Genomic DNA, 25056 nt, shown 5'->3' with positions numbered 1-25056 from the left:
GCCTTTGGATCAAAAAGAAACAAATCCTGGAAAAGAAAAAAAGCAGGTTGATAAACAGAGTTTCTGGGAAAGATTCCCAATAGTAATTCATTAGGTGAAGGGAATGTCTTGGCCATTGACTCGTGGCGTGTTTTAATCCATTTCACCCTGATAGCAACAGGAAATTTAAAGTCTGTTTTCCCCCTCCTTTTCCTTCTTAAGCGGATTTCATCTTTTTTCTAGGTGTAGATGTATTAGTTAGGACTCTTGGCTGCAAATAAAAGACCCATGGAGTTAGTTGAAGCACCAAGGATACTTTTTTATGAGCAAACTGGTGTCCCATAGAAACCAAGGTAGAGAGGCCAGCGGGCTCTGCCCAGGACCTGAAACAGAAAAGGAAAACGATGGGGAGCCCAGGTTGGACTTTCTTTCTCCCATTGAGGCTGTTTTTCCTTCTCTTTGTAGACTCATTCTCTGCTCCTCAAGCCTCAAAGCAAAGGACTAAGGTTTCATACTCCAGGTCCAGCCGCTCAGAAAGACTAACTTCATCCCAGTTCCAGATTCCAAGGGGAGAAATCATATGGTTCCAGCGTGGGTCAGCTCGGCCATGAGCATGAAGCTGAGGAATAATGGCTGACATTTATTACTTACTAAGAGCCAGATGCTGTTCTAAGCATTATTTTATTTAGTCTTCACAATAACCCTGAGAATATAATCCCCATTTTACAGACAAAGCTACCAAAGGAAAGAGAGTTAAATAATTTGCAGCACACCTAGTGAATGCCAGGGCAGGAGTACTAACCCAGGCCTCTCCAACTCCAGCCCCGTGTATTTGGGGGAGAGGGGAAGTTCTCAGAGACGGGGGATCCTAGAGAGCTGGGCAGATGTCCCAAAATGTATCTCTCTGCTGTGTATATTTCTGTCCTTTTGGCTAAAACTATCTTCCATAAGCTTATCTATCCGTATTCCCAAACTGAGGAATTCAAAAGATTCACACGGTTGCCTCCCCAGAAATCCTCTTAGCCTGTCGCAGATTATTTGAGGACGTGATCAGTGGGTAAATAATCCTCGAAGGCAGTCATGGCAGCTTTGCAGTTAGACACAAGCCCCTTGTCTTTAATTGGAGCTGAAAACCAGCTGAGTTTAACACCTTCGACACTCCCCCGTCTTAGATCCACTGGGTACAAGAATATTATAAAATAATTATGAAGTTGTTCTAAATGCTGGTTCTGAGCAGTATCAAGTAAATAATCGAGTTCGCCAGCTTTCCATCTGTGAGGATTAGGTAACTCTGTGATTGTTCCTCGTGTGGCCTGCATTTCCCTGTTTCATACTTTATTAAACGTGAGACCTTTGAACTGAAATCTGGGGATACCCATCCCACTGTTAGCTTTCTCTTTGTTTATATTGATTGTAAGCACTTTCCATAAACCAGAACAAACTGTATGTGAAAAAAAGATTTGTCACTTTTATCCCCGGAAAGGAGAGAGGGAGAGAAGATTGGCCCGGCCACAAGAGACAAACGTGCTTGTTGTTATGGTCCTTTGGGTCGCCATGGGTGAAGCAATGCACATAAAATCTGAGCACATGTCTGGAATGTTGCTATTTTTGTAGCCTTCGATAGCCAGTAACACTGCTATTTAAAATGTGTTTAAAAGTCATTAGCTAAAAAGCGTTTTCAAACTCTTGCTATAATTAGGTAGTAAATGCCTGTGGGTGTGTAATTGCAGTACTGGGTAATAGACTGACTTAAGTGGAGACAGCGAAAGCCCATGGGGAGCATGCAGGTAGCTCATCCCACAGGACATTTCCTGGCAGGTGAGCCAAGGCAGCTTCTTCAAGGGCTGGAAGACTGAGCTCACATCTTTACAGGCGAGTTTGAGTCAAGAGAACAGCGCTGTAGAAAGGGTAAATTTGACAAGGGCCAAAGAGAACCCTGTGTAGGAAGATGTGCTTTCGTTAGTGTGCGTAGGTGGCAGGGAATAGAACTCCACTCAGACAGCTAGGTAAGGGACCAGGGGGCAGTACCCTGGACACATGGATCGGATCATGCCAGACCTCGTGAGAACTAGCACTGGGAAGCTGCTAAGTACCAAAGCTGATTTCTCCATCTGCCAGAGGCCCCGTGGTCTCTGTCATCTTTGTTTCTCTCCATGGCCATCTGATTCCATTCTCTCTCTCAGACAGCATTCTCTGTTTGCACATGGCCCAACCCCAGGTCAGCACAACCTTACAAGCTCATAGCAATGCTGATAGGTTTCCTATGTTTCCTAATTAAAATTCTTGAAGAAAACAAGAGAGAGATTGGCCTGGCCTGGCCTGGGCTGGCCTGGCCCAGCCTGTGAATTGATTCCCAGCCCAGCTATGAATCACTTCTCTTTGGATACCGAGACCACCCGCTATCTGGTCAGCAGGGGTCAGAGGAGTAAGGTCGTGTGGCATTTTCCTCTCTCAAACATGACCGCCTGGGTCTGTCTCTTCTTCAGGGGCAATTTCTAGAAGAGTGGGCTGTGGGCAGGGAAGGAAATGAAACCAGCCAAGTATAAATGATAAGACGGGGCATCCAGCCAGAGTAGAAGCAGTAGGGTTCTGACCCCGGGGAGAGAAGAGCTGAAATGCCCATGGAATATCCATAGATCGTCTGTGAGTTGAACATGGCACTAGGGAGTCAGGAGGGTTTGCTGGGGCCACAGGGAGCAGGACACATAGTCACATGGAACAAGCCTCTCCAGTGGCCCCATCAGAGCCTTGTTCTCATCCTGCCCGGGATCACTGGAGCTCTGCCCTTGAGCGTGCAACCACGTTATATACTCACTCCACCAAAAGCACCCAGCAACTGACAGTTATGAGCATGTCGTGGGGTTGACAGGCCCAGGTGTTTGGTGTTAGGACTGTTCTAGAAAACTGTGACAAATCGCTTCTTTGGGAGTCTTGGAGGTTTGTGAGCTCTGATGTAAAGTGCAAGAATGAAGATTGTAGGTTCCTTGTGAGAAGGAGTGTGTCTATGTGATGTCTTCCATTGAGCGCTTACAGTGCGAGGCCAGGTGTCCTAAATGGAGTTCGTCTTCAGAAGCATTGGTTGTTTGAATGAATGGAATTAAGAGAACGGAGTGAAAGAGGAAGTAAGTAGAAGAGAAATACCACCGCAAGGAAGGGGAGAGGACAGGGAAGTGGAGGGAAAAAGCAAGAGAAAGGAGAAAGATGCACCTGGTGGAGGAGGGTAGAAGGGTTCATTCACTCCTTCATTCAGCAGATATTTTTTAGCACCTGTCACGTGCCAGCCACGGGGCTAGGCACTGGGGATATGGCAGCAGACAGAACAGGCAGAAGTCGTATTTTCATGAAGCCTCCCTTTTTTCGGAAAAGGTAGACTTCCAAAGAATAGCAACTAGCCGTTCAAAATCAGAAAATGCGATAAATGCTGAGAAGGAAACAAATGAGTTGAGAAAGAAACTGTCAAGGCTGGAGGGAGGGGATTGCTTCTTTAGACTGTGGGATCAGGGAAGTAAGTCTTTTTGGAAGAATTCATTGCCCTTTTCTGGAACCAGGTGCATTTCTGGAGGAAGAAAGAAGCTGGGAAAGCTCAGCTCCAGAATGAGACATTATAAAAACAAAAGAAACAAAAACTATTGATAGTGCCATCAAACACCTTCCGTTCTGTTGATACAGTGTGCCGAAGGAGTAGCAAGCCTGTTTCTCCATGAAGTTAAAATAATCAGACATGAGCTATTCCATAATCTTAGAGACCTCAAGAGTATGAAATTATCAGAAATGTAAGGAGCAATCAGTTCACACAGTGCTTTACCAACAGTTAGAAAGCTCTGGAAATAAATGTAGACTCCAGAAAGAATCACTAAGGGATTTCAGACTGTAGATAATCAGTTAATGACCTTCCTTATCTATGTAAAACTGAGAGAAAAGTAGCAAAGACCCAGGGTTTGAAGAGAGATTGGCTTGGAAAAAAGCTTTTTAATAAATTGCATTGGTTTGAGGCTTTAGGGACCAGGAATTTTAGAACCATTGACTGTATTAATTCCTCAGCAGTGGGAAAATAACCTGAATGTTTCACCATGCTATCATTTTTAAACGTCAGATTTTGACAGCCCTGATAATCTTGCTTAAAATAGATCCATTTTGGAATAGGTTTTGATCCTGTGCCAGGTAACCATCATTAGTCCATGCTACATGTTCATCAGCTGATCCACACAGGTTTTTCCAACCTAAGCTCACCCCGTGATGCTAGGTTAGCCTCTCTCCTTCTCCTCCTTCCCTTATTAAGCAAACGGAGATATCAAAGTGTGACCCATGCTAACACATCTGTCATTTTAACTGCCCACTCTTGATTTCCCTTTTTTTTTGGCCACAGCGCTCCCATTTTCTCAGGGGAATTACTCTTCCCCTCCCTTGCATGCAGTCTTAGAGCCCTGCCCACCTCTGCCTCCTGCTAAACCAGTCAGACATCTCCTGGGAACCTCAGGCTGGGAATCCAAGAAGAGACAGTAAGGCTGGTTGATCATAGCAGCAAAGTTGAAAGACTGAGTCCTCACCCCACAGATCGCACGAGCTGCCCCACTTCCTGCCCCAGTTCAGCTTTACTTCTGGCTTGATGAGCCACCCCATCTTTTTCCGAAGAAAAAATTCTTTTTTTTTTTTTAGCTTCACAAGCTAGAATCAAAGTTGGTTATGTGCAACCTAATATAGATTTACATTTTTTGAATATTTTAGATCAAAGCAGTCTATTTACATAAGAGCTTTTTACCATTATCTTACCCTTTTGAAGAGATCGAATTTGCCCCAGCAAAATTAAATGGCTTATCTTTCCTAAAACACACTCTGATTTCCAAACATTTCACCGTGATCAGGCCATTTTTTCTTCCGTGAATGCTCTTCCAGGCCTCTGTGTCTCACTGTCAAAATCCATCCTTACTCTAAGTCTGAGTTTCAGTGAAACTTTACCAAAATGCCCTCCTTTCTATGAATGCTGATAAAACATGTTCAGTGTGACAACAATATATCCTCTCTTACAAGAGTATAAATTCCCTGATGGCAGGAGCAGCATCTTTTCATCCAGTGACACCAATGCCTTGCAATAGTATGGTGAACAAACACTTGTTTCAATTATATGCTCGATGTATTTTGCATTTCTTCCTCTGGAAAATTCTGAAGGGAGTATAAAGATATGAATTGAATTCTGTCTGGAATCCAATTTCACGTTTGACGTTCAACAGCTGGGGTTCTTAGCTGATCTTATCTATAAACCCCAAAACTTGTAAGCGAATACTCCCAGCTGAATTTTCCAAAGACAGGGTCTCAAGCTTTCATTAGATTCTCAGAGAGATCTGTGACCCATAAAAGGTTAAGAATGACTGGCCACCTGCGTGTCTAGAAGGCATTGGAGTAAAACATTTATCACTAGTGTACTATGTGTCAGGAACTATGCTAGCCTTGTTCAATTTAAGTTATCTTGTTTTACCCTTCCAACAACCTCATGCAGTAATCCTTGTTATAACAATAACAATGGTAATAGCAATCGTTACAGCTTACGTTTATTGTGTGCTTTCTGTGCGCCAGGCACTGTTCCAAGGACTTGCGTATATGATCTCATTTAACACTGCCCGAAATCCTATTGGATAAGTGATATTTACAATTCTCTTCCCTCTTACAGATGTTGAAACTGAGGCCCAGAAAAATTATGTAATTTGCTTGAGCTCATGCAACTATGGCAGAGTTCTGTATTCACACCCAGCGAGGTGACTCCAGAGCTTGCTCTCTTAGTCATTCTGCTGTTAGGTCATGGCTAACACGTGGTAAAGCTGGGCTTCAAACCTGGGTAATTTAGCTTCTCTTTAGTGCTTCTAAATTGAGGTCAAAGGTTTCAGTAACTCACCAAGATTACAGCACTAGGAGATGATAGAGGCTAACTTTGAACCTACGTCTTTCTGATTCCAAAGCCTTTCTATTTCATCTTCTGCCTTAGAGTGCCTCGCTGGACTCAGTCCTCTAAGGAGGCTGCAAAGAGAAAAAAATGTTTCCTTTTGTAAGGGGGTCCTACACGACCCGGGAAGGGGCAACAGCCTTCATCACCAATCTTAAACTCCATGAAGGCAGGAACCAGGCTTTGCTTTGTCTACAGGCACTCAATCAATATTTGTTGATTTACAAAATCAGTGTGTTTACAAAAACAGAGATGGTTTCTCCAGCAGTTCATTCAACAGGGAACATTAACAGGTGCTTAAGCCAGGACTGCAAATGCAGATGCCCAGGCAGGTGTCGTAAATGAGTGATGTGACCCATGGAGTTACAGAAGGCAGCAACTGGACTGGGGTCAGGCACAGTACAATAGCACTTTTAGATATTTTCACTCATATAATCCTCACATCCACCCTCTGCACTTATGGGCAGAAAAGTCACATGGCCAGTAGAGGAGTGGGGCTTCCAGTCTAGATAGTGTGACTTCAGGATGAGCGCTGCTCTGTCCCAGCTATGGATTACGTATGTGCAAGTGTAGAGATGAATGCAAGTAAGAGAAACATCGTGGTGGAATGGAGTTCCCCCAAGAAAAGGAAAATTTCATTGTGTGTTGTGAACAATTAGAATTTGATAGAGGGTGCTGGCATGTCACAGTGACCTGTAAAGACTGAGCAGTAGAAATATTATACACGGTCTGCCAGAGGGGATGTATGATGATCTCTTCATCCTTGGCTTTGCATCTTGAAGCTTTCTGTAAGTAACCTCTAAGCTATGGTCCTTTCCATGAGAAGCGAGTGCCATCAACCCAACCAACAAGTACATCTCTGAGTTATTTTTCTGACAGCGGTAATTCATTTGCTCGAACCCTTCTGTGCTCTCACACAGGGCCTTTCTCATTTGCAGAGAGCTTTGATCCCTGCTCTATCCCTGGCCCTTAAAGGCATCAAGGTGAGGAGCCAGAAAGCTCAGGGGTCATGAACTTATTGCTAATTTAATAGTCCTAGTCACCAAGAGGGAATTTTCTGAGTCCAACAGGATTAGAGCAGAGTTTCTCGAGCTTGGCACTACGCTGTTGTGTGAGTTGTCCCGTTCATTGTGGGATGTTTAGAACATCCCTGGTCTCTACCCACCAGATGACAGTAGCAGCCTCCCCCATGGAGGACAACCAACGTCTCCCTCCAAACATTGCCAAGTGGCCCCGGGCAGGGGTAACATCGCCCCTGCTAAGAACCACTGTGGAAGAGATGCAAACACACACAAGTACACATGTGCACACGCTCCCTCACAGTGTATGTAGTAGTCACCTTGGCACAGGGACTTTTTTTGTTTTACTTTTTTCTTTGGGTTTTTTCCCATTGTTGTTGTAGATTTTTGCTTGTTTTGTTTTTGTTGGTTGGTTGGTTTTTGATCCAAACAGGAAACTTTGCTTCAATCTTGACTCCTATTTTTCAAGACTGTCCATTTCACAAAACCTTTCCAGAGAGTTGATTATAATTGCCAACACCATTGGCCACCACTGTGTGCTTGGCACTCTGCTAAGCATTTTACATGTGTTTTTAAAATTTTAATCATCAAGATAAGAGGGGAGTCCTGATATCCCATCTTACAGCCCAGGGAACTGAAGCACAGGCAGGGTGAGTCGCTGGACCTAGGGTGCACTGTTTTTGAGTGAAAGAACGGGATTCGGACCTAGGCTGCTGCTGCCTTGTTTGCCTCCTTGTCCCCGACACTGTACTGCCCTCCTTTTTAGGATGAAACCTACAACATCCCTAATGTGTGCCCCTTCAGTTCCTGATCTCAGAGTATTGACAAATGTGGTGAAATTTGGTCTATGAGTCACCGTCACACTCGTGTGCATTTAAATCACGTGCTGTATGCAGTTCATGCAAATCTTGGTTTAATCACCGGGCGTGCAGAGGAGAGCCGGCACTGACTGTGGACACATGTCTTTCTCTTGTCACCACTAGAGTGTCTCTATGTGTTCCCCTGTCAGTGGAACTACCGTCCGGATCACTGCATGTACGGAAGCAACTGCAAAGAAGCTGAGCGTGAAGGTGTGTCTGTTCTGCATGGGAACCGAGGCGTCTACCATGACGATAAACAGCCAACTTTCAAAGCGCTGTATGAAGCAATACGGGATGTAAGTGTGTTCTTGCCCCCATTCAGCAGACATGTGCTTATCAGCATGAAGCAGTCCAGGTGCTTCGATCACCAGTCCCTTTGAAGGCCAGATAATTCCCCAGAGCACTGAGTTAGACACTTTTCCCATCCTCCATCACTCTAGCTCACTATATCCGCTTGTCCCCTATTACTATACTTTACCCACTCTTTATGTAATATTTGCAAGACAGTAAATCACTCATTTTTTTTTCTTTAAACAATTTGACTTAAGGAGGAAATTTCATATCAGAAAGAGAAACCCTGTGCCATTTGCCATGATAGAGGTTAATGAGTTAGGGTGAAGATAATACAATAAGAATAAAATTATATTATTCAGCTCAAGCTAAGTGTGTTGCCTGGTGGCCAACTCCACCCTCGCCACCCCCACCCTCTCTGCCTAGTTCCACTTATCTCTGCCAAAGGGTCCTGGGCGAAGGTCAAGTGGATGTAGCACAGAGGCAGGGACAAAAGGCTCCAGCAGCTTTATGGACCATGGGCCAAGGGCCGGGGAAGGAAAAGGGAAGGTGGGAGGAGTGGAAAATACCCCCCCACCCCCACCACTCCCAGGAGGCCTCCAAATGCAGGTGCCTGGACTGGGAATGCAGATATATGTATGAGCTTGGTGGGCCCAAATGGGGGCCTGAGTCCTCTACTTCGACTCCCTCAAGAAAACTAGAGCTCTCTACTTGTGCGCCAAGTCCGATGTGGGGAGGGCAGCTTCCCCCAGGGGCATGCCACACAGCCTTGTAATTGCCTTTGGTTGAGTCTGAAAGATCACACTTAGGCTTTTGGCCTGGAGCTGGACTCCTCAGGTCTGAGGCCATCTTACTACCTTGAAGAGATTGGTTAGCAAGTGTTAGGAGGAGTTAAAAACATACGTGACTCTCTTCTTGCAGTAAATGGGAAGGTCGAAAGAATCTTACTTTGTGGCTCGTCACCTGGAATCATGTCAAGTCCTGGCCACCAGTACCCTTGCGTTCCCTCTGGGAAACACTGCCTTCCATGGTGCCTTTGACCTTGACATTGCAGGGGAGAACCAGCAGCAGGCACTTCCAGAGATTTCCCTTTGAACTGGTAATTCCAAGATAGAGAGTAGGGATGCAAACTTGGGCCAAATCTGGTTTGCTGCCTGTTTTCGTAAGACGTGTGGACTAAGAATGTTTTTTAAAAAAATTGGGAAAAAATGAAAAGAAGAGTATTTCATGACATGAGAAAATTATATGAAATTCAAATTTCAGCATTCATAAATGAAGTCGTATTGAGACACAGCAACAGCCATTCATTTATGCGTTGTCTGTGGCTGCTTCCGTGCTACAGCGGCAGAGATGAGGAGCTGTGACAGACTGTGTGGCCCACAAAGTCTAAAATGTTTATTATTTAGCAATTTACAGCAAAAGTTTGCCACCCCCTGACGTAAAGTACGTAGACTTTATTAGAGGTTTTCTTCCTAAGGATCTGGGGACCCGCGTGGATTCATGAAGGGGCTTTGACAAGAGGTAGGGGTGAATCCTGTGACATAGTAACATATTTTGGCATGTATGAAAATGTGCATTTTGCTAAGGAGAATCCCAGAGAATTCCAACCCTGGAATTCCCAGAGTTGTCCTCTGTGCAGGGAAGGTGTTCAGCATGCCCATGAGCTAACACTTCTCTTCGGCGTTTCCTGCTGTTGGTTTTCAAAGGCCAGGTGAGTTAATTGCACTGAAAATTTGTTCTGTACTTAGTGATATCATCACATTTAGATATTCAAACACTGACTCCAGGGGCAAACCCATTCTGGGGTACAAATGGAAGTTAAAGAAGTATGCAGCAGATATATGTGCATCAGAGCCACTCTCGGGTTTCTCTCGGGATCTGTTGGCCCTGGTGTGGAATTGAGCAACTGTGGTTCTTGAGTTACAACACGTCTTGTTTGTCTTCTGGGGGATCAGAAAGAGGACCAAGTAATGCTTCATAGGTGATCCTGCCTAAGGCGCTCAATGATGTTCCTCAGATGAGTCTAAAAAGACAGGTTTTATTCAAGCATTTCCATCAGAAATGTCACTACCCCATCCTGAAAGGTGAGTAAATATAGACAGACTCCATCGTGAAAGATGTGCTCCCCCACTTTCCACAGCGCTGTGCACCACAGTGTGGTGGGTCAGGGTTTGGCTTTGGGGATCCACGGACCTGGATTCAGGTCCCAGTTTTGTCACTTTCTGGTAACGTCATTAAATCCGTGCTCTAACCTTACTGGGCCTCAGTTTTCTCACCTGTGAAATGGAGATAATATTATCTACCTCATAAAAGCATTGTGAGAATTCAACAAAATGATGATCTTTGAATTTTGACGACTGCACCTAACATGTGGTGGTGCTCAATAATTGGTGGAAGTTGTTTCGCTGAAAAGGAGTTTGTCAATGGTCTAAATTGTGCTGTGAAGGAAAAAGTATCCCAAACATGGACAGAACCTTTTTGCATTACATAATGCATAATCTCCTTCTGGGAAGAAATTCACATTTCTGATAAACATACTTAGATAATATTTCTGATGAACTTTAAAGGGATTAAGACTTGTTCTAGGAAACCAGACGCCCACCCACCCTGCTGTCAGGCAAGAGTATACTGACCTTTCACCAATCTTTTCTTCCTTTTTTCTGTAATCTTTTTGTATAAAATGTCCTTGCCAACAATGAAGCTTTGACTAGACCCACTAGAGGCCTTTACCCTTTCTACAAGATTGTAATAAAACTTGGACACACGCTCATAAGTGAGTGGTCCGAAAGATTTATTTTGGAAAATACTGCTCATGGACACATTCCTTGGAAAAACAAGAGAATTTTTTTTTAAAAAGCCCAAGACCGGCCTGGTCGCGCAGCAGTTAAGTTTGCACGTTCTGCTTTGGCGGCCCGGGGTTCGCCGATTCGGATCCCAGGTGCAGACATGGCACTGCTTGGCATGCCATGCTGTGGTAGGCATCCCACATATAAAGAAGAGGAAGATGGGCATGGATGTTAGCTCAGGGCCAGTCTTCCTCAGTAAAAAGAGGAGGATTGTCAGCAGTTAGCTCAGGGCTAATCTTCCTGAAAAAAAAATTAATTAATTTAAAAAGCCCAATATTAAGTGGGAAAAAACCAACATCTAGTGTTTGGTACCTGAATTATTAAAATAAAGTTCATTGATGATAAATTTCACTAGTAATTGCTAACTCCGGACTTCATGAGATTACTGTAGACATACCCTAAAGTTTCTTCATTAAGATTGATAGGCAAAAAATATGAAAAATTCAGTAATTTATTGTAGTAGATTTCAAGTATCTACATGAGTCTTGCTTCTAATCAGCAAGAACATTCTAGAATATTCTATCCTTAGAGATATACTTTGCTTTTAGAATTTAAGAACTTGAAGGATCCAAATAAGGCTTCTTTTGTTTAGAGGTAAAGAAACTGAGGCCCAGAGAGGGAAAAGATTGCCTGGGGTTGAGTCAGGACTGGGACCTCAGAACTCCAAGGTCCTTTCCACTGTGTCTAAAAACATGCAAACCTATACCAGCTAAGCAGTAACTCCCTGTTTCAATTCTTAGTAAAAGTTATTTGCATTTTAAATGGCATTTCAGTCACTAAACTAAACTTTTTCTTTCTTTTTTTTTTAATCATCTTTCAGTTTCCCTTTCAAGACAATCTCTTTCAATCTATGTATTACCCTCTTCAGCTGAAGTTTCTGGAGACTGTGCATACTTTATGTGGACGAATCCCACAGGTATTTCTGAAGCAAATTGAGAAAACAATGAAAAGGGCTTATGAGAAGCACGTCATCATCCGTGTCGGCCCCAACCAGATGCACTGAATATTTCATATGGTTGCGAGTCAATTAGACATCTCATGAACGAGGAAATATTCATCTTTGAGCCGCCTGGATCTCTTTTGTGTGAATATTTAATGGTGCTCTATGACAATTGAGTTTAAAAAGCCTTGTTAAATGTTGCTAATTAGTTGCTCCTGAAAGGAAATATGCTTTAATTTTTTCTAAGATGCTATTTGTCTCTCTGTTTTTTTAAAAATTGTATTATTACTCATTTAACATTATTCAAGCAGGTTGAGCTAGCTATGAAAAGGAACTTTTGTGAGCTTTCCAATTCCTGTTAAGTGTCTGAAACAATGTCAGTGGCATCTGACGTGGTATATTTATCTAGTATTCCTGAGACTCTGTCTATGCAATCGGCTCCCCATACCCTTGTTGTAAAAGTAATACGTGCTTGTTGTAAAACAAACACACAAATTTTTAAAAATTGTAGAGAATATAGGTCATTGGACCAAAATCAAGATTACATTAGCCGTAATCCTACCAACCAGTGAAAAACATTGTTATTTTAACGTAGTTCCTTCCAACCTTTCCGCCCCGCCCCCCCCACTTTTGTATTTGTTCGCTTGTTGTCTATTCCATTGTAACACGTCTAAAACAGGCAGTCTGAGTAAAAGCTGGCCCCTATGCTGAGATTTTTATGTAGGAGACTGAAAAGTTAGACAGATGATTCCGTTTAAAGCACTTTATTTAAACTACATCTGGGAAAAGCATTCAGATCTCAGCCAATCGGGCAGTGGTAAAGGATGAAGCATGTCCAGGGGAGTTTTTTTAAGAAAAATTGTTTAGATCTGTGGAAGACTAAATCATAAGAAATGTCTATGCAGTCATAACTTCTGACAGCAAATTCAATAATTGTGTTAAACCTAAGGAGTGTGTTTGGCAGAGATACGATTTTGTGTTTGCCCACAGACAAAAACATTGTCTGTCTTACATCATCAGTAGGTGTGGCCTTCTCTCTTCTTTAAACTCTTGGGCAATAGGTGGAAGTTAAAGGCCAAGTTCGAACTGAATGTGTACACAATAAATAGTTCAGCCAATTCTCTTGGCGAGAAAATTCAACTTCCTACCAGCCTTAGAAAGGACTCTAGTGTTTTTTCCTTCTCTAGGGTTGCCCAGCTGTTAGCCAAGGAGCCAGGCACGTCTTATCACCTAGCTACAGAAGAGGAAGTTCTATATTGTGTTCCCCAGAGGGATCTGACTTAATCCCTAGGTGCTCACGTAGCTGGTATCAGCAGAAGGGCATTTAGCATAATGCTTTATTTATCTCAAAAACTTACGTAGCAACGATCTCCGTAATGTTTGCAACAGCCTAGTGAACTTAGCAGGGGCATGTATCATCTTCATTGGGCAAATAAAGAAGTTGTAACACAGAGAAACAAACATAGCCACTGTAATTGCTGTTCTATAAGACATACAGGCATGTTTAAGATGCATCCTATTTTACAGAGAAATTTTTGGAAACAAAAATATTAAATAGTTTTCATCCTAGATAGACGGTGACCTGTAAGTATAAAATGAAAAATATTTTGTTAATGCAAATATGGTATCCTGTATATTGGGATCCAGTAGGATATTATAGATTCTATATTAGCAGAAAAAGTCTTACCCTGAAAAAATATATGCAAATCTCAGCACTACAAAGAAATGTATAGATATCAATCAATATTGGTGTGGAGCACTGTTCTGGTAGTAAGAAATTTAAATATAAAATGTTAGGGTAATAACTCATACTTTCCTTTTGATCAGTTGGGTGGCCTGTGGTTTGTTATTTTTGTTAAGGAAACTACCAATATGATGTGAAACTCCTATCTTTGCTGTTGTATTTTATGTTTCCTCATTTCCCCACCAGCAGTGACGTCATTCACTATTTTATATCTAAAGGATATGAGATAATTTTGAGATTGTCTTTTGAATAGGGGAAAATGCATCCTACATACCTACAACTAGGGTTTTAGTGAAAGAGCCAGGATGTGAACATGATTCCCTGACTTCTATTCTGGTTTTCTCAGCATAGCCAGTAAACTCCACAAATGTCACTCATTTAGTGATGGCTCACAGACCGGAAGAAGTTCCTTTCCTCCTTTGGGGAGTCCCACAAAAAAATCTGCTGTAAAGACTGAATACAGCAATGACTTCTCTTTTATGAGAGCCAGGTTTACATACAATCTCAACTATTGGTTCTGGTCTGAACATGCAGAATAGGATTTCCAGCAAAGGTCTGTGATAGAACTCTAGAACATTCTAGAATGATGCATTCTGAGACTGTGGAACCTTAGAATTTGGTGTGGTGTTCTGCCTTGGAATTCCATCACTGTATCCTGAAATTTTAGGTGAGTTTGGTGGAGAATTTAGAGGAAATTTGCTCTTCCAATCCCTGCTGCCTGAGTGTGCTTATTATTTTCTATATTTAGGATGTTACCATGAGGCAGTATTTTCTCTGCCTTTGATAATTTCCAGAAAACTACTATATTAGCACCTTTAAATCTGAGAACCACAAATTTTAGTTCAGTGGACTCCTAAAACATTCAGTCTGTGGTCTGAAGTTTGCCAAAGGTTGTGTTGCCCCATCTGCCACGTTGAATGTATATGGGAAGAGCATGAGACTGGTTGTCTGCCTTCTCCTGTCCTCTCCTCTCCTCTCCTCCTCTCATTTCCTTTAAGATTTCGTTTAATACATAGAACTACAGACTTCCATTGGAGAATGAAAGAACACTTTCTAATAGCAGAATGTGACAGTGTTTTCATATACATTGAGATGAGACTTTCAATAGCAGGGTCACTAGAAATACAGACAATATTTTCTCGCTGAGGTTTTTGTTTTTTTTCCCTCTGAGGAAGATTAGCCCTGAGCTAACATCTGCCAATTCTCCTCTTTTTTCTGAGGAAGACTGGCCCTGAGCTAACATCCGTGCCCATCTTCCTCTACTTTATATGTGGGATGCCTACCACACCATGGCTTGCCATGTGATCCCGTGCCCGCACGTGAGATCTGAATTGGCGAACCCCGGGCCGCCGAAGCGGAACGTGTGCACTTAACGGATGCGCCACCGGGCCAGCCCCTCACTGAGTTTTTTTTTCCATTGTAAATCCCAGAAATTGTGACTTATGTTGAAAATTCCAATATTTAAAAAATTAACTGGCTAGAAAATCTATTTGTGTTTTCCTTCAACTTCCAGAATGACAATTTAGCATTTAGGGCATAATGCTCCAAGCTCTACTATTTATTTGAAATTTCTATTACATATTTAGTGCTTCCATTGCAAGTTGTGACTTTTACTGAGTTTATTATTGAAATGGATATTTATATGGATTCATAGAGGTTTGAGAGTATTTATCTTCTCACAATTATCGCGTTCATAAAACAAGCAAACCATACAAAACCTTGTTCACAGTCACAAAATAGTGATCCAGTAGTGAACTGATCACTCAAACCCACCCTGAAGACAGGACAACATTTATACAAATTCAGATTATGTATAAATATTGCCTGATTTTATACCAAAAAGATAAATTGCACATGTTGGATAAATTAAAAGGAACATGATTTCATGACTGAATTTAGAAATATGTTGAATTCAGAAATATGTTTAATTCCATGGGAGTACAAATCATTATATCTTTATTTAATAGTACGGTAAGCAAGCTTTCTTATGTTTTTCTGTTTCTCTCCTACTTTTCCATCTTCTTTTTCACTTTTGCCTTTGCCTTCCTGTCTTTGATGTTAACTTCTGAGTGGTACCAAGAGGCTCGGCATTAGTGGCAGGGTGACAGAATTTGAGAATCCCTGTGCGGGCAGACCTAAGTTCTAACCCTTAGATCGAATCTTTATGATAAGAAGTTTCCAAAAATAAAAAGGAAAACCACAACACACGCATAGAAACACACACACCCCCCACGTGCTTTTTAAAGAAGGAGCCAGCATTCAACGTGCTCTGTGACCTGAAGAATTAGAGGTAGTGAAACCTTGGGTCAAACCGTTTCACAGTTGCGGTGGTGGTATTTCAAGCTGATAAGATTCCTCTGGCAAACAGATAGAGAAATTTATCCGAGTTTGTGCTCTTCACAAGTCAGAACTGGAAATATTCTCTTGAGTCTTCAAGATAAAGCACTTGTGTTTGTATCACCTTATGCATAAACATGTAAGAATCAGGTGCAATTTCTGCTTCATCAGTTTTACGTGTTTGTGTTGTCACTGAAAAGTGCACCCATTGTTTATAGCTCCCGAGGAGACCCTGAATGCATTTTTTATGTTGGAAAACTTTTTTTTAGTAATTTTTCTTTGGGAAGAAATGAGTGTGAAAAAAGAATACTCCAAAGAAAAGGAATTATTACAGAAAATTCAACATAAATATTATGATTTAATTACTGTCTTGTCTTTTTAAATGCCGTCTCCTGTTTTCCTTTTTTTTATTAAAAGCTTTAAAAAAAGATACGTCTTTTGGTGTTATTTTGAAAGTGCTTCCTTTCCTGTATAAGATTGCAAGTTTTAAAATTAATAATGTTAAGTAGTAATAGTTAAATCCTTCCAACTAGTAAAGAAATGTTTGGTTTAGCAACTACTTTGCTTAATTTTAAAAATCATTAAAAATGTGCCTTATTTATAAAAATGTCATTCTGTAAATTATGCTATTTGGTTTTGGTGTTTTATGTTTGAGATAGTATGAGGGAATTTAGAGAATGTGGAAATTAGTTCTCCACATTCCTACACTTTATTTAGCAAAATTGAACCTGACTTGTCACCTCATACACTTACCAAAACTACCTGAACCATACCACGAGTTTTGAATCCATATAAAGGTTTTTTCCCTGATCCCTACTCTCTTTTTCACATAAGCACAAGGTACTCAGTTCATTTACTGAGTTTCCTCCTTATATTTTAAAACATTTTAAAATGCTAAGGTATTTGGATATGGTTTTCTGGAATAACTGGGAACCCACATCAGATTATTATGTGAGATTTAGTGAGGATTCAGTCACTACATTTAGATAAATTTGAGTTTAAACCCTACTTTTGCCATTTTCTGACTGTGTGACCCAGACAGCCTTATTTTTTAGAATTATTTTATTGAGGTCATATTGGCTTATAAGACTGTGTAAATTTCAAGTATGCATTATTATATATCAGCTTCTGTATAGGCTGCATCGTGTTCACCATCAATATTCTGTATCCGTCAGCATACATGTGTGCCCCCTTACCCTTTTAGCCCTCCCCCTACTCTCTTCCCCTCTGGTAACCACTAATCTGTTCTCCTTATCTATATGTTTCTTTGTTTGTTTGTTTATCTTCCACACATGAGTGAAATCATACGGTGTCTGTCTTTCTCTGTCTGACGTATTTCGCTTAGCGTAATACCCTCAAGGTCCATCCATGTTCGGGACAACCTTGTTGACCCTCTTTGCACTTCAGACTTCCCACCTGCCAGAACAGGGCTGATGGTGACCCTCCTCATAGATTGTTGTGAGGAATAAACACAAAAACATGGAATTTCAAAATTTTAAAAGTTCTTTGTCTGAGGCCCCCTACCATCACCAAATAAATGCCTAATGGATTTTTAAAGACTATTAGATTGAAGGAATGGCAACTTACTAGTCTGCCATGGTGTCAGATGTTTACTTACCAGAGGGTCCATGTGCTGGGGTTCTGCCTGCTGTCTTTTTAGATGAACGTAGGTAGAAAAGTTTGAGAATCTCTGGCTTCGCTAGTTTTACCATTCTCACTGCAATCCTGTGTGTTTGCTTCCCAATCAAGACCCTGTGCTCACACACAGCCCAGAAGTAGCCCTCCTCTCCTTCGTCAGTCTCAGTTCCCCTTCCTTCTCCTCCTCCATTGTTCCATCAGTCAGGAAATGTCGCCAACATCCACCTCCTGCCTTATCCCGGAAACCTGCCCATTGCTCTTGTCTCCTCCCTCTCCCCGAATTTCACATCGCCTTCATCGCTAAACTGTTACTTCTCCTCTTCTGGTACCCCACTCCTGGTGCCTACTTCTGTAGTAGTTAAAACCCTTTGAATTGCAAGTGACAGCAAACACAACTCAAACTAGTACATAAAAAAAGAGAATGTATTGCTCCTACCTCCTGAATATTGACTGAGTCAGCTTCCTCTGTTTATCTGCACTGTCGTCTCCATGCAACCTTTACTCTCTGGATCCCTGGGTTGTTGTTCTAATGCTTCTCTTATCTCTGCATTTACTCTAGCCACCCCCCCAAAGCCATAACTCACCCTCAGCCTGTGTAAGGCCCTTCAGTGCTTCCCCTTTGCTCTTAGGATAATATCCAAGCTCCTTTCCAAACGTCTCAGAAAGTCCCTCTGTCATCTACGTCCTACCTATCTTCCTACCCTCTTCTGGAGCTACTCTTTCCCACATCACTAACTTCCACTTAGGCTGGTTTGATTTCTCTTCCTTTAAGAAGCCCAGCTTTCCCACCACAGGCGCTTTGCACATGCCTGGAATCCTCCACCCTGCAAATTCACCTGGCAAATTTCTCCTATCCTTCAGGTCTCCATTGAAACGTCATTTCCTTATGGAAGCCTCATCTGGGCCTCCATATCAGAGCAGGTCCTCCTCCTATATCCCCTCATATCATCCTGCACTTTTTCTTTGCAGTATGTATTATAACAGTCACAATACTTATTTGGGTAAAACTATTAGTTTTTTGACTGCCTTCCCCACTAGACACAAAGCTCCTTGAAGTGATTCTGTTGCATCATGAACTGGGACCAATACCTGTCCTCAAAGCTTCACAACACACTGTATTGATTTTGAGTGTTGTTCTCAAAAACAATTTTTCCTGTAAATGTTCAGGGTCCTGGGCCATAACAACCTATCATATAAAGTCTCATTCATTGAAAGTATATTGATTCATTTAATTTCTTGGAGATTTATTTACTTGCCCATAAAATGACATGGTTGGGTCAGATCATGTTTAAGCTCCTTTCTATTTAAATGCTGTCTCCATAATCTGTTCCTTACAGCTCTGTTGTAGATATTTGCGGGATTTCAGCTGCCTGGAAACCACCCCACTCCTGGTACCAATTTCTATATTGGTTAAAACTCTTTAAATTGCAGATGACAGCAAACACAACTCAAACTAGTACAGAATAAAAAAAAAATAATGTATTGGCTCAAGTAAGTGAAAAATCCAGATATCGCTTTGGGTTCAAACGCTCCAATGATGCCAAGGGAAATGTATCATTTTAACAAGGATTTTTTCATTAATATTTTATTGAAAACCACACATCCATCCAGGATTTTCATGTCATTTCAATAGAATCATTCCATCTTTGGAAAAATACATTGTCTCTGCGTCCAGCTGGAAAATGGTACTGCCAGCCTGGGTCAAAGCATCAAGAAAATTGTCCTCCTGGTGTACATTTTAAAACAACTGTAATGTATCTTTTCGCCCTCATTGAGACCTACCATTAACCAAACAAAGCCCTCATACCAGAAATGATTCAACAACCTAATATGAATGGATCATTTTGAGGGGGGAGGTGCATTCTCATACACTTGATCTGTTGGGTGAGAATGTTTTACCACCGTTCCTCAACTCCGCAGTCCACAGAGACGCCTGGAGGTGATGGTCAAAATCATGAGTATAGATGTGTCTTCTTAGGCTATGACTATAAAGAGACTCCTGGGAATGCCTGTGCCTGTCTCTTTACTGAGCAATTGGTGTTTATCAAAATAATAGCATTTCCTTTTTTTAGGATTGCTACTCTGGGTCTAGTGACAAAGCGAGTCTGAATGTCATATTAGGAAATTGAATTCTCCTGCGTCTAAATTATAGTTATTAGAAATGATTGCAAGCATACAGAGTTGAAGGAAAAATGAAAGGGCTGATACCAGCTTTGGTCTATTAAATGTTTAAAACTGTTTTTTGCAGGGTTTATTGGTAAGGAAGAGTGGCCCTGAGCTGACATCCATTGCTATTGCCAATCCTCCTCTTTTTTTTTTTTTTTGCTTGAGGAAGATTAGCCCTGAGCTAACATCTGTGCCAGTCTTTCTCTATTTTGTATGTGGGATGCCTCCACAGCACGGCTGATGAGTGGAGCAGGTCCATGCCAGGATCTGAACCTGTGAACCCGGACCACTGAAGCAGAGCGCATGGAACTTTAACCACTCAGGCACAGTAGTAACTTCCCTGGCAATATATTCTTTATTGGCTTCCTTCCCTTCGCTATTTCACTTCCCCAGTCTTCTACCAGTGTTTCCTTGAATTTGGCCCCCAAATACACCACTTGCACTCAAATCTTTGTTGCATCATCTGCGACTGATAAATTTGGTTTTGTTGTTTTGGGGTTTTTTTTTTGTTTTTTTGAGGAAGATTAGCCCTGAGCTAACATCTTCCACCAATCCTCCTCTTTTTGCTGAGGAAGACTGGCCCTGAGCTAACATCCATGCCCATCTTCCTCTATTTTATGTGTGGGACCCCTACCACAGCATGGCTTGCCAAGTGGTGCCATGTCTGCACCCGGGATCCCAACGGGCGAACCCCGGGCCGCCGAATCGGAACGTGCGCACTTAACCGCTGCACCCTGGGGCCAGCCCCTGATAAATGTTTTTGTTAATAAAAAATTGAATTTAAATTATACTATAATCTTATTTTACTTATTATGAGAATAATTCTTCTCCTTCCTCTTCCCCTCCTCCTCTTCCTTCTTGTTTCCATTTTGGAAAGTTTGAATTAATTCCCTGCACAAAATATTTGGAAATTAGAATTCTTATATATCCTCCTATTTACTTTTCTCCAGTCACTAGATTTTATTAGCCATTATTATTTTACATACTCAAGGTTTGTAGCATTTACACTCCAGTCTGTGGCATGGCTGTTATTTTAATTGTATTATGAATAGTAACATAGTTGTGTGATTTATTTTAACTCCAAAGAACCCCAGATGCTTTGAGTTCTATTATCCTTTATTTCCCTTTTTAAGGTACTCATTTTAAATGCATCATATTTTAGACTAGGTCTTTTGTTTTTGCATTTATGACCTGTGTTTAGCTAGTCATTAATATTTTTGAACAACTTTGGTAGGGTGTAATTGAAATACAATAAGCTAGTCAAATTTAAAAGGTACAATTTGATTGGTTTTGACTTATGTACGCTTCCTCGAAAGCATCTCCACAATCAAGATAACCAATATTTTCATCACTCCTAAAAGGCTCTTCTTACCCCTTCCGATCCATCCCTTCCCCCACCTGCATCCCCAGCTAACCACTGATGTGTTTTCAGCTACTATATGTGAGTTTTCATTTTTTAGAGTTTTGTGTAAGTGGAATCTTACAGTGTGTACTCCTCTTGTTTGGCTTCCTTCACTTGGCGTAGTTGAGATTCATCCACATTGTTGCGTGTATCGATAGTTCATTCTTTTTTATTGTTGAGTAATATTTCTTTCTATGGATTAACTCTCATTTGTTTATTTATTCTGCTGTTCATGGATTTGCTTGTCTTCAGTTTTTGGCTATTACAGATAAAGCTCTTATGGACATTCACGAGCAAGGCTTTGGATGTATTTTTTCATTTCTCTTGGGTAAAAATTAGGAGTGGATTGGGTGAGTAGTATGGTGGTGTATGTTTAACTTTTCAAGAAACTGCTAAACTGTTTTCCAGTTGGCTGTACCATTTACATTTCTGCTAGTAGTTCGAGTAGCTCCACATCCTTGCCTGGATTGTGTGGACAATCTTTTTTTTTTTTTGAGAAAGATTAGCCCTGAGCTAACATCTGCTGCCAATCCTCCATTTTTTGCTGGGTAAGATTGGCCCTGACCTAACATTCGTGCCCATCTTCCTCTACTTTATGTGTGGGATGCCTGCCACAGCATGGCTTGACAAACGGTGCATAGGTCTGCACCTGGGATCTGAACTGGCGAACCCCAGGCAACTCAAGTGGAGTGTGCAAACTTAACCACTACCTCACCGGGCCAGCCCCCATCTTTTTAATTTTAGCCAATCTAGTGAGTATGAAGTGGTATCTCATTGTGGTTTTAAGTTGCCTTTTCCTACTGATTAATCATGTTGAGCCTCCTTTCGTGTGTTTACTTGACATTCGTATGTCTTCACTGGTAACATATCTGTTCGAAACTTTTGCCCATTTTTTAAAAACTGTGTAGTTCAACTCTTATTATTGAGTTTTGGGAGTCTTTACATATTCTAGACACAAATCCTTTGATATAGGTGTTGCAAATATTTTTTCTTAGTCTGTAGCTAGCCTTTTCACTTTTTTAACAGTGTCTTTCTAAGAACAGAAGTTCTTATTTTGGTAAAGTCCAATTTATCAACTTTTTCTTTTTTGTTTTATGCTTTTCATTTTAAGAAATGATTGCGTATCCCAAGTTGCAAAAATTTTATCCTGTGTCTTTTTCAAGAAATTTTATAGTTTTGGGTTTTATACTTTTATGAACTGAACGTTTGTGTACCCCCAAAATTCATATGTTGAAATCCTAACCCCCAATGTGAGTGTTTTGGGAGGTGGGGCCTTTGGGAAGTAATTAGCTCTTGAATGTGGATTCTTAAAAGAAGAAACATGAAAGATACAATTTCTCTCTCAGTATTGTGAGGATACATGGCCCGTTTTTGAGTTAATTTTTATGTATGGCAAGAGATAAGGGTTGATATTCATTGATTTCCAGATGGGCACCCAGTTGATTCAACAGTTGAGTCAACTGACTTGTGTTTAGCTAGACATCAATGTTTGGATCAATACTGGGTAGGCCCTTATATTCATTCATTCAATAAATAAATATTTATCAAGTATCTATTAAGTGCTAAGTCCTTAGTAAGCTTCAGAGACACATGATGAATAAGATACAACCCCAACCTTCAAATAGATTACACATTAATTGAGGAGATAAATATGAAAATAATTATAATGGGAGATGAGAAAATTATATGTGATATCAGAGCTGTATGTTTCACAGTCAATTTAAAAACTCACAGCCAGCCTTTTTTAAAAAATGACATAGAATATCAGAGTGCATATTAAGATAAGCATTGTTCTATAAAATCATATTTTAATTTTATGTTGTATATTGGTATATGTTTATTAGGTTGCAATATAAAATGAATTTTTTACTACAGGTCTTGATCAAAAAAGTTTTCAAGCCCCGATGTTAGAGATATATACAAAGTGTTAAGCAATCCAAGGAAAGAAGCAATTATCATCTAGCAGACAGTTGAGGGACACCCAACACAAAAGAGATAACATTTGAGCAGAGTCTTTTTTTTTTTTTTTGAGGAAGATTAGCCCTGAGCTAACTGCTGCCAATCCTACTCCTTTTCGCTGAGGAAGACTGGCCTTGAGCTAACATCCGTGCCCATCTTCCTCTACTTTGCATGTGGGACATCTACCACAGCATGGCATGCCGAGCGGTGCCATGTCCGCACCTGGGATCCAAACTGGTGAACCCCAGGCCGCTGAAGCAGAACATGCGCACTTAACCGCTGCGCCACTGGGCGGCCCCTGAGCAGAGTCTTAAGGGAATGTTTGGGGAAAGGGCATGGCAAGGAGAAGGAACAGCATGTGCAAAGGTCTGGAGGTGTGCACAGTCACAACAAGTTCCAGGCATGGTGAGAAGTTTTCTGCCAAGAGCAAGGAATGCTGGCAGGTGGCCCAGGGCAGAGAGTGGATGGAACAAGGTGAGGCCAGAAAGATGGGCTGGGGGCATACTATGAAGGCCCTTTATGACATACTGGTAAGATTAGCTTTAGTCCCTGGAGAGCCTGTGTTTCTCAAAGTGTCGGCCCAGGAGTCACCTTTATTAGAATCACACTGGGCAGTGGTTCTTAAAGTGTGGTTCCTGGACCAGCAGCATCAATACGACCTAGAAACTTCTTAGTAATCAAGATCCTTGGGCCCTACTCCAGACCTACTGAATCAGAAACTTTGGGGGTGAGGCCCAGTAATCTGTGTTTTGATAAGCCCTCCAAGTAGTTCTGATGCAGACTGAAGTCTGAGAAACACTGACGTAGGAGTTTTCTAGACTGAGGGCTCCTGCCTCCCACTCCAGGCCGGCTAAGTCAGCATCTCTGGGGCGAGGACCCAGAACACCCATTTTTATCAAGCTCCCAAGTAATTCTAACCGCTCTAAATTTTGAGACTAACAGATCTAAGTGGCATGTTCTCAGTTGTAGATGTTAGGATGCTAGAGGGAAATGACAGGAACTGGGAAATCACTACAAGAGGAATGTGCCATTCAGAGCTCCTAGAAAGGAAGACTGGACAAGAAACCATGGTGATTTTGACAAGCATAAACTGGATCGTGCCATTTCCTTGCTAAAAACATTCCACACTCTATCACCCTTAAGATGAAAAGCAAACTTCTTAGCTGGCTTAGGGAGACCCACAGTGCCCGGCTTCTCCCTCGCTCATCCTTGCTCTGCTCTCCCCTCACCCACTACGCTTTGACTCTCTTGCAGCTTCCTTGAACAGACCACACCCTTTCCTGTCTCAGAGCCTTTGCATCTTTTGTTTCCTTAGCTCTTCCTCAACATTTTCAGGTCTCAACCCAAATGTCACCTCTTCCGAGAGACCTCCCCTGATCACCCAGTCCAAAGTGGCCCCCCTACATGGCTCTCATACCATAATATCCTGTTTATTTCCTCCATAGCACTTACTACAATCTACAATTCTTGGGCTTTTGCATAACTGTCTACTTCCTTTATGTTTATCTGTTCCACTAGAGTGCAAGATCCATGAGGGCCGGGATCCTGTCTGCCTTGTTCACCGCTGTCTCCACAGACCAGTTCCTGGCATAAACTATGCACTCAGGAAATATTCAGCCCTGAGAATTTCCTGGGGTCCAAGCCTGTGCCTCTGCTGACAGAGGCTGATCCTTTCACCACCTGACCTCTCCCCTTCTGGAGTGGTGACACTGTAACAAAATCCACAGGCAGTTGCAGAAGTGACATATCTTGTGACGACCCAGAAAATAGCCAAATCCAATCAATGTGACTTTGGATGGTCTCAGTCTTTAGGGACTGAAATGTAAAGAAAGATGAAACTATATACTTGGCCAAAGAATACAGGAGAAAATGCTGCAACCAACTGATAAACCTTGGAAATGAAAATCAAAACAACACAGAAGGATTCGTTTTTTTACCCA

The 25056-nt window shown here is 41.6% G+C and overlaps 1 protein-coding gene across 1 annotated transcript in view; it reads left to right on the top strand.

Annotated features, from left to right (window-relative positions):
• GXYLT2 (glucoside xylosyltransferase 2) overlaps nt 1-15776 on the top strand; it is an 83745-nt gene extending 67969 nt beyond the window's left edge. The window contains exons 6-7 of the mRNA XM_023620084.2: nt 7917-8089; nt 11751-15776. Coding sequence (XP_023475852.1) covers nt 7917-8089; nt 11751-11933 — 356 coding nt within the window. The 3' untranslated portion in view covers nt 11934-15776. The remainder of the gene's footprint in view (nt 1-7916; nt 8090-11750) is intronic.
• The last annotated feature ends 9280 nt before the right edge of the window (nt 15777-25056 follow it).

This window comes from Equus caballus, chromosome 16 (genome assembly GCF_041296265.1).
Source record: "Equus caballus isolate H_3958 breed thoroughbred chromosome 16, TB-T2T, whole genome shotgun sequence".
In the NCBI taxonomy this organism is placed as follows: domain Eukaryota; kingdom Metazoa; phylum Chordata; class Mammalia; order Perissodactyla; family Equidae; genus Equus; species Equus caballus.
The sequence above is the reverse complement of the archived record's forward strand: the minus strand, read 5'-3'. Positions and strand labels throughout refer to the sequence as shown.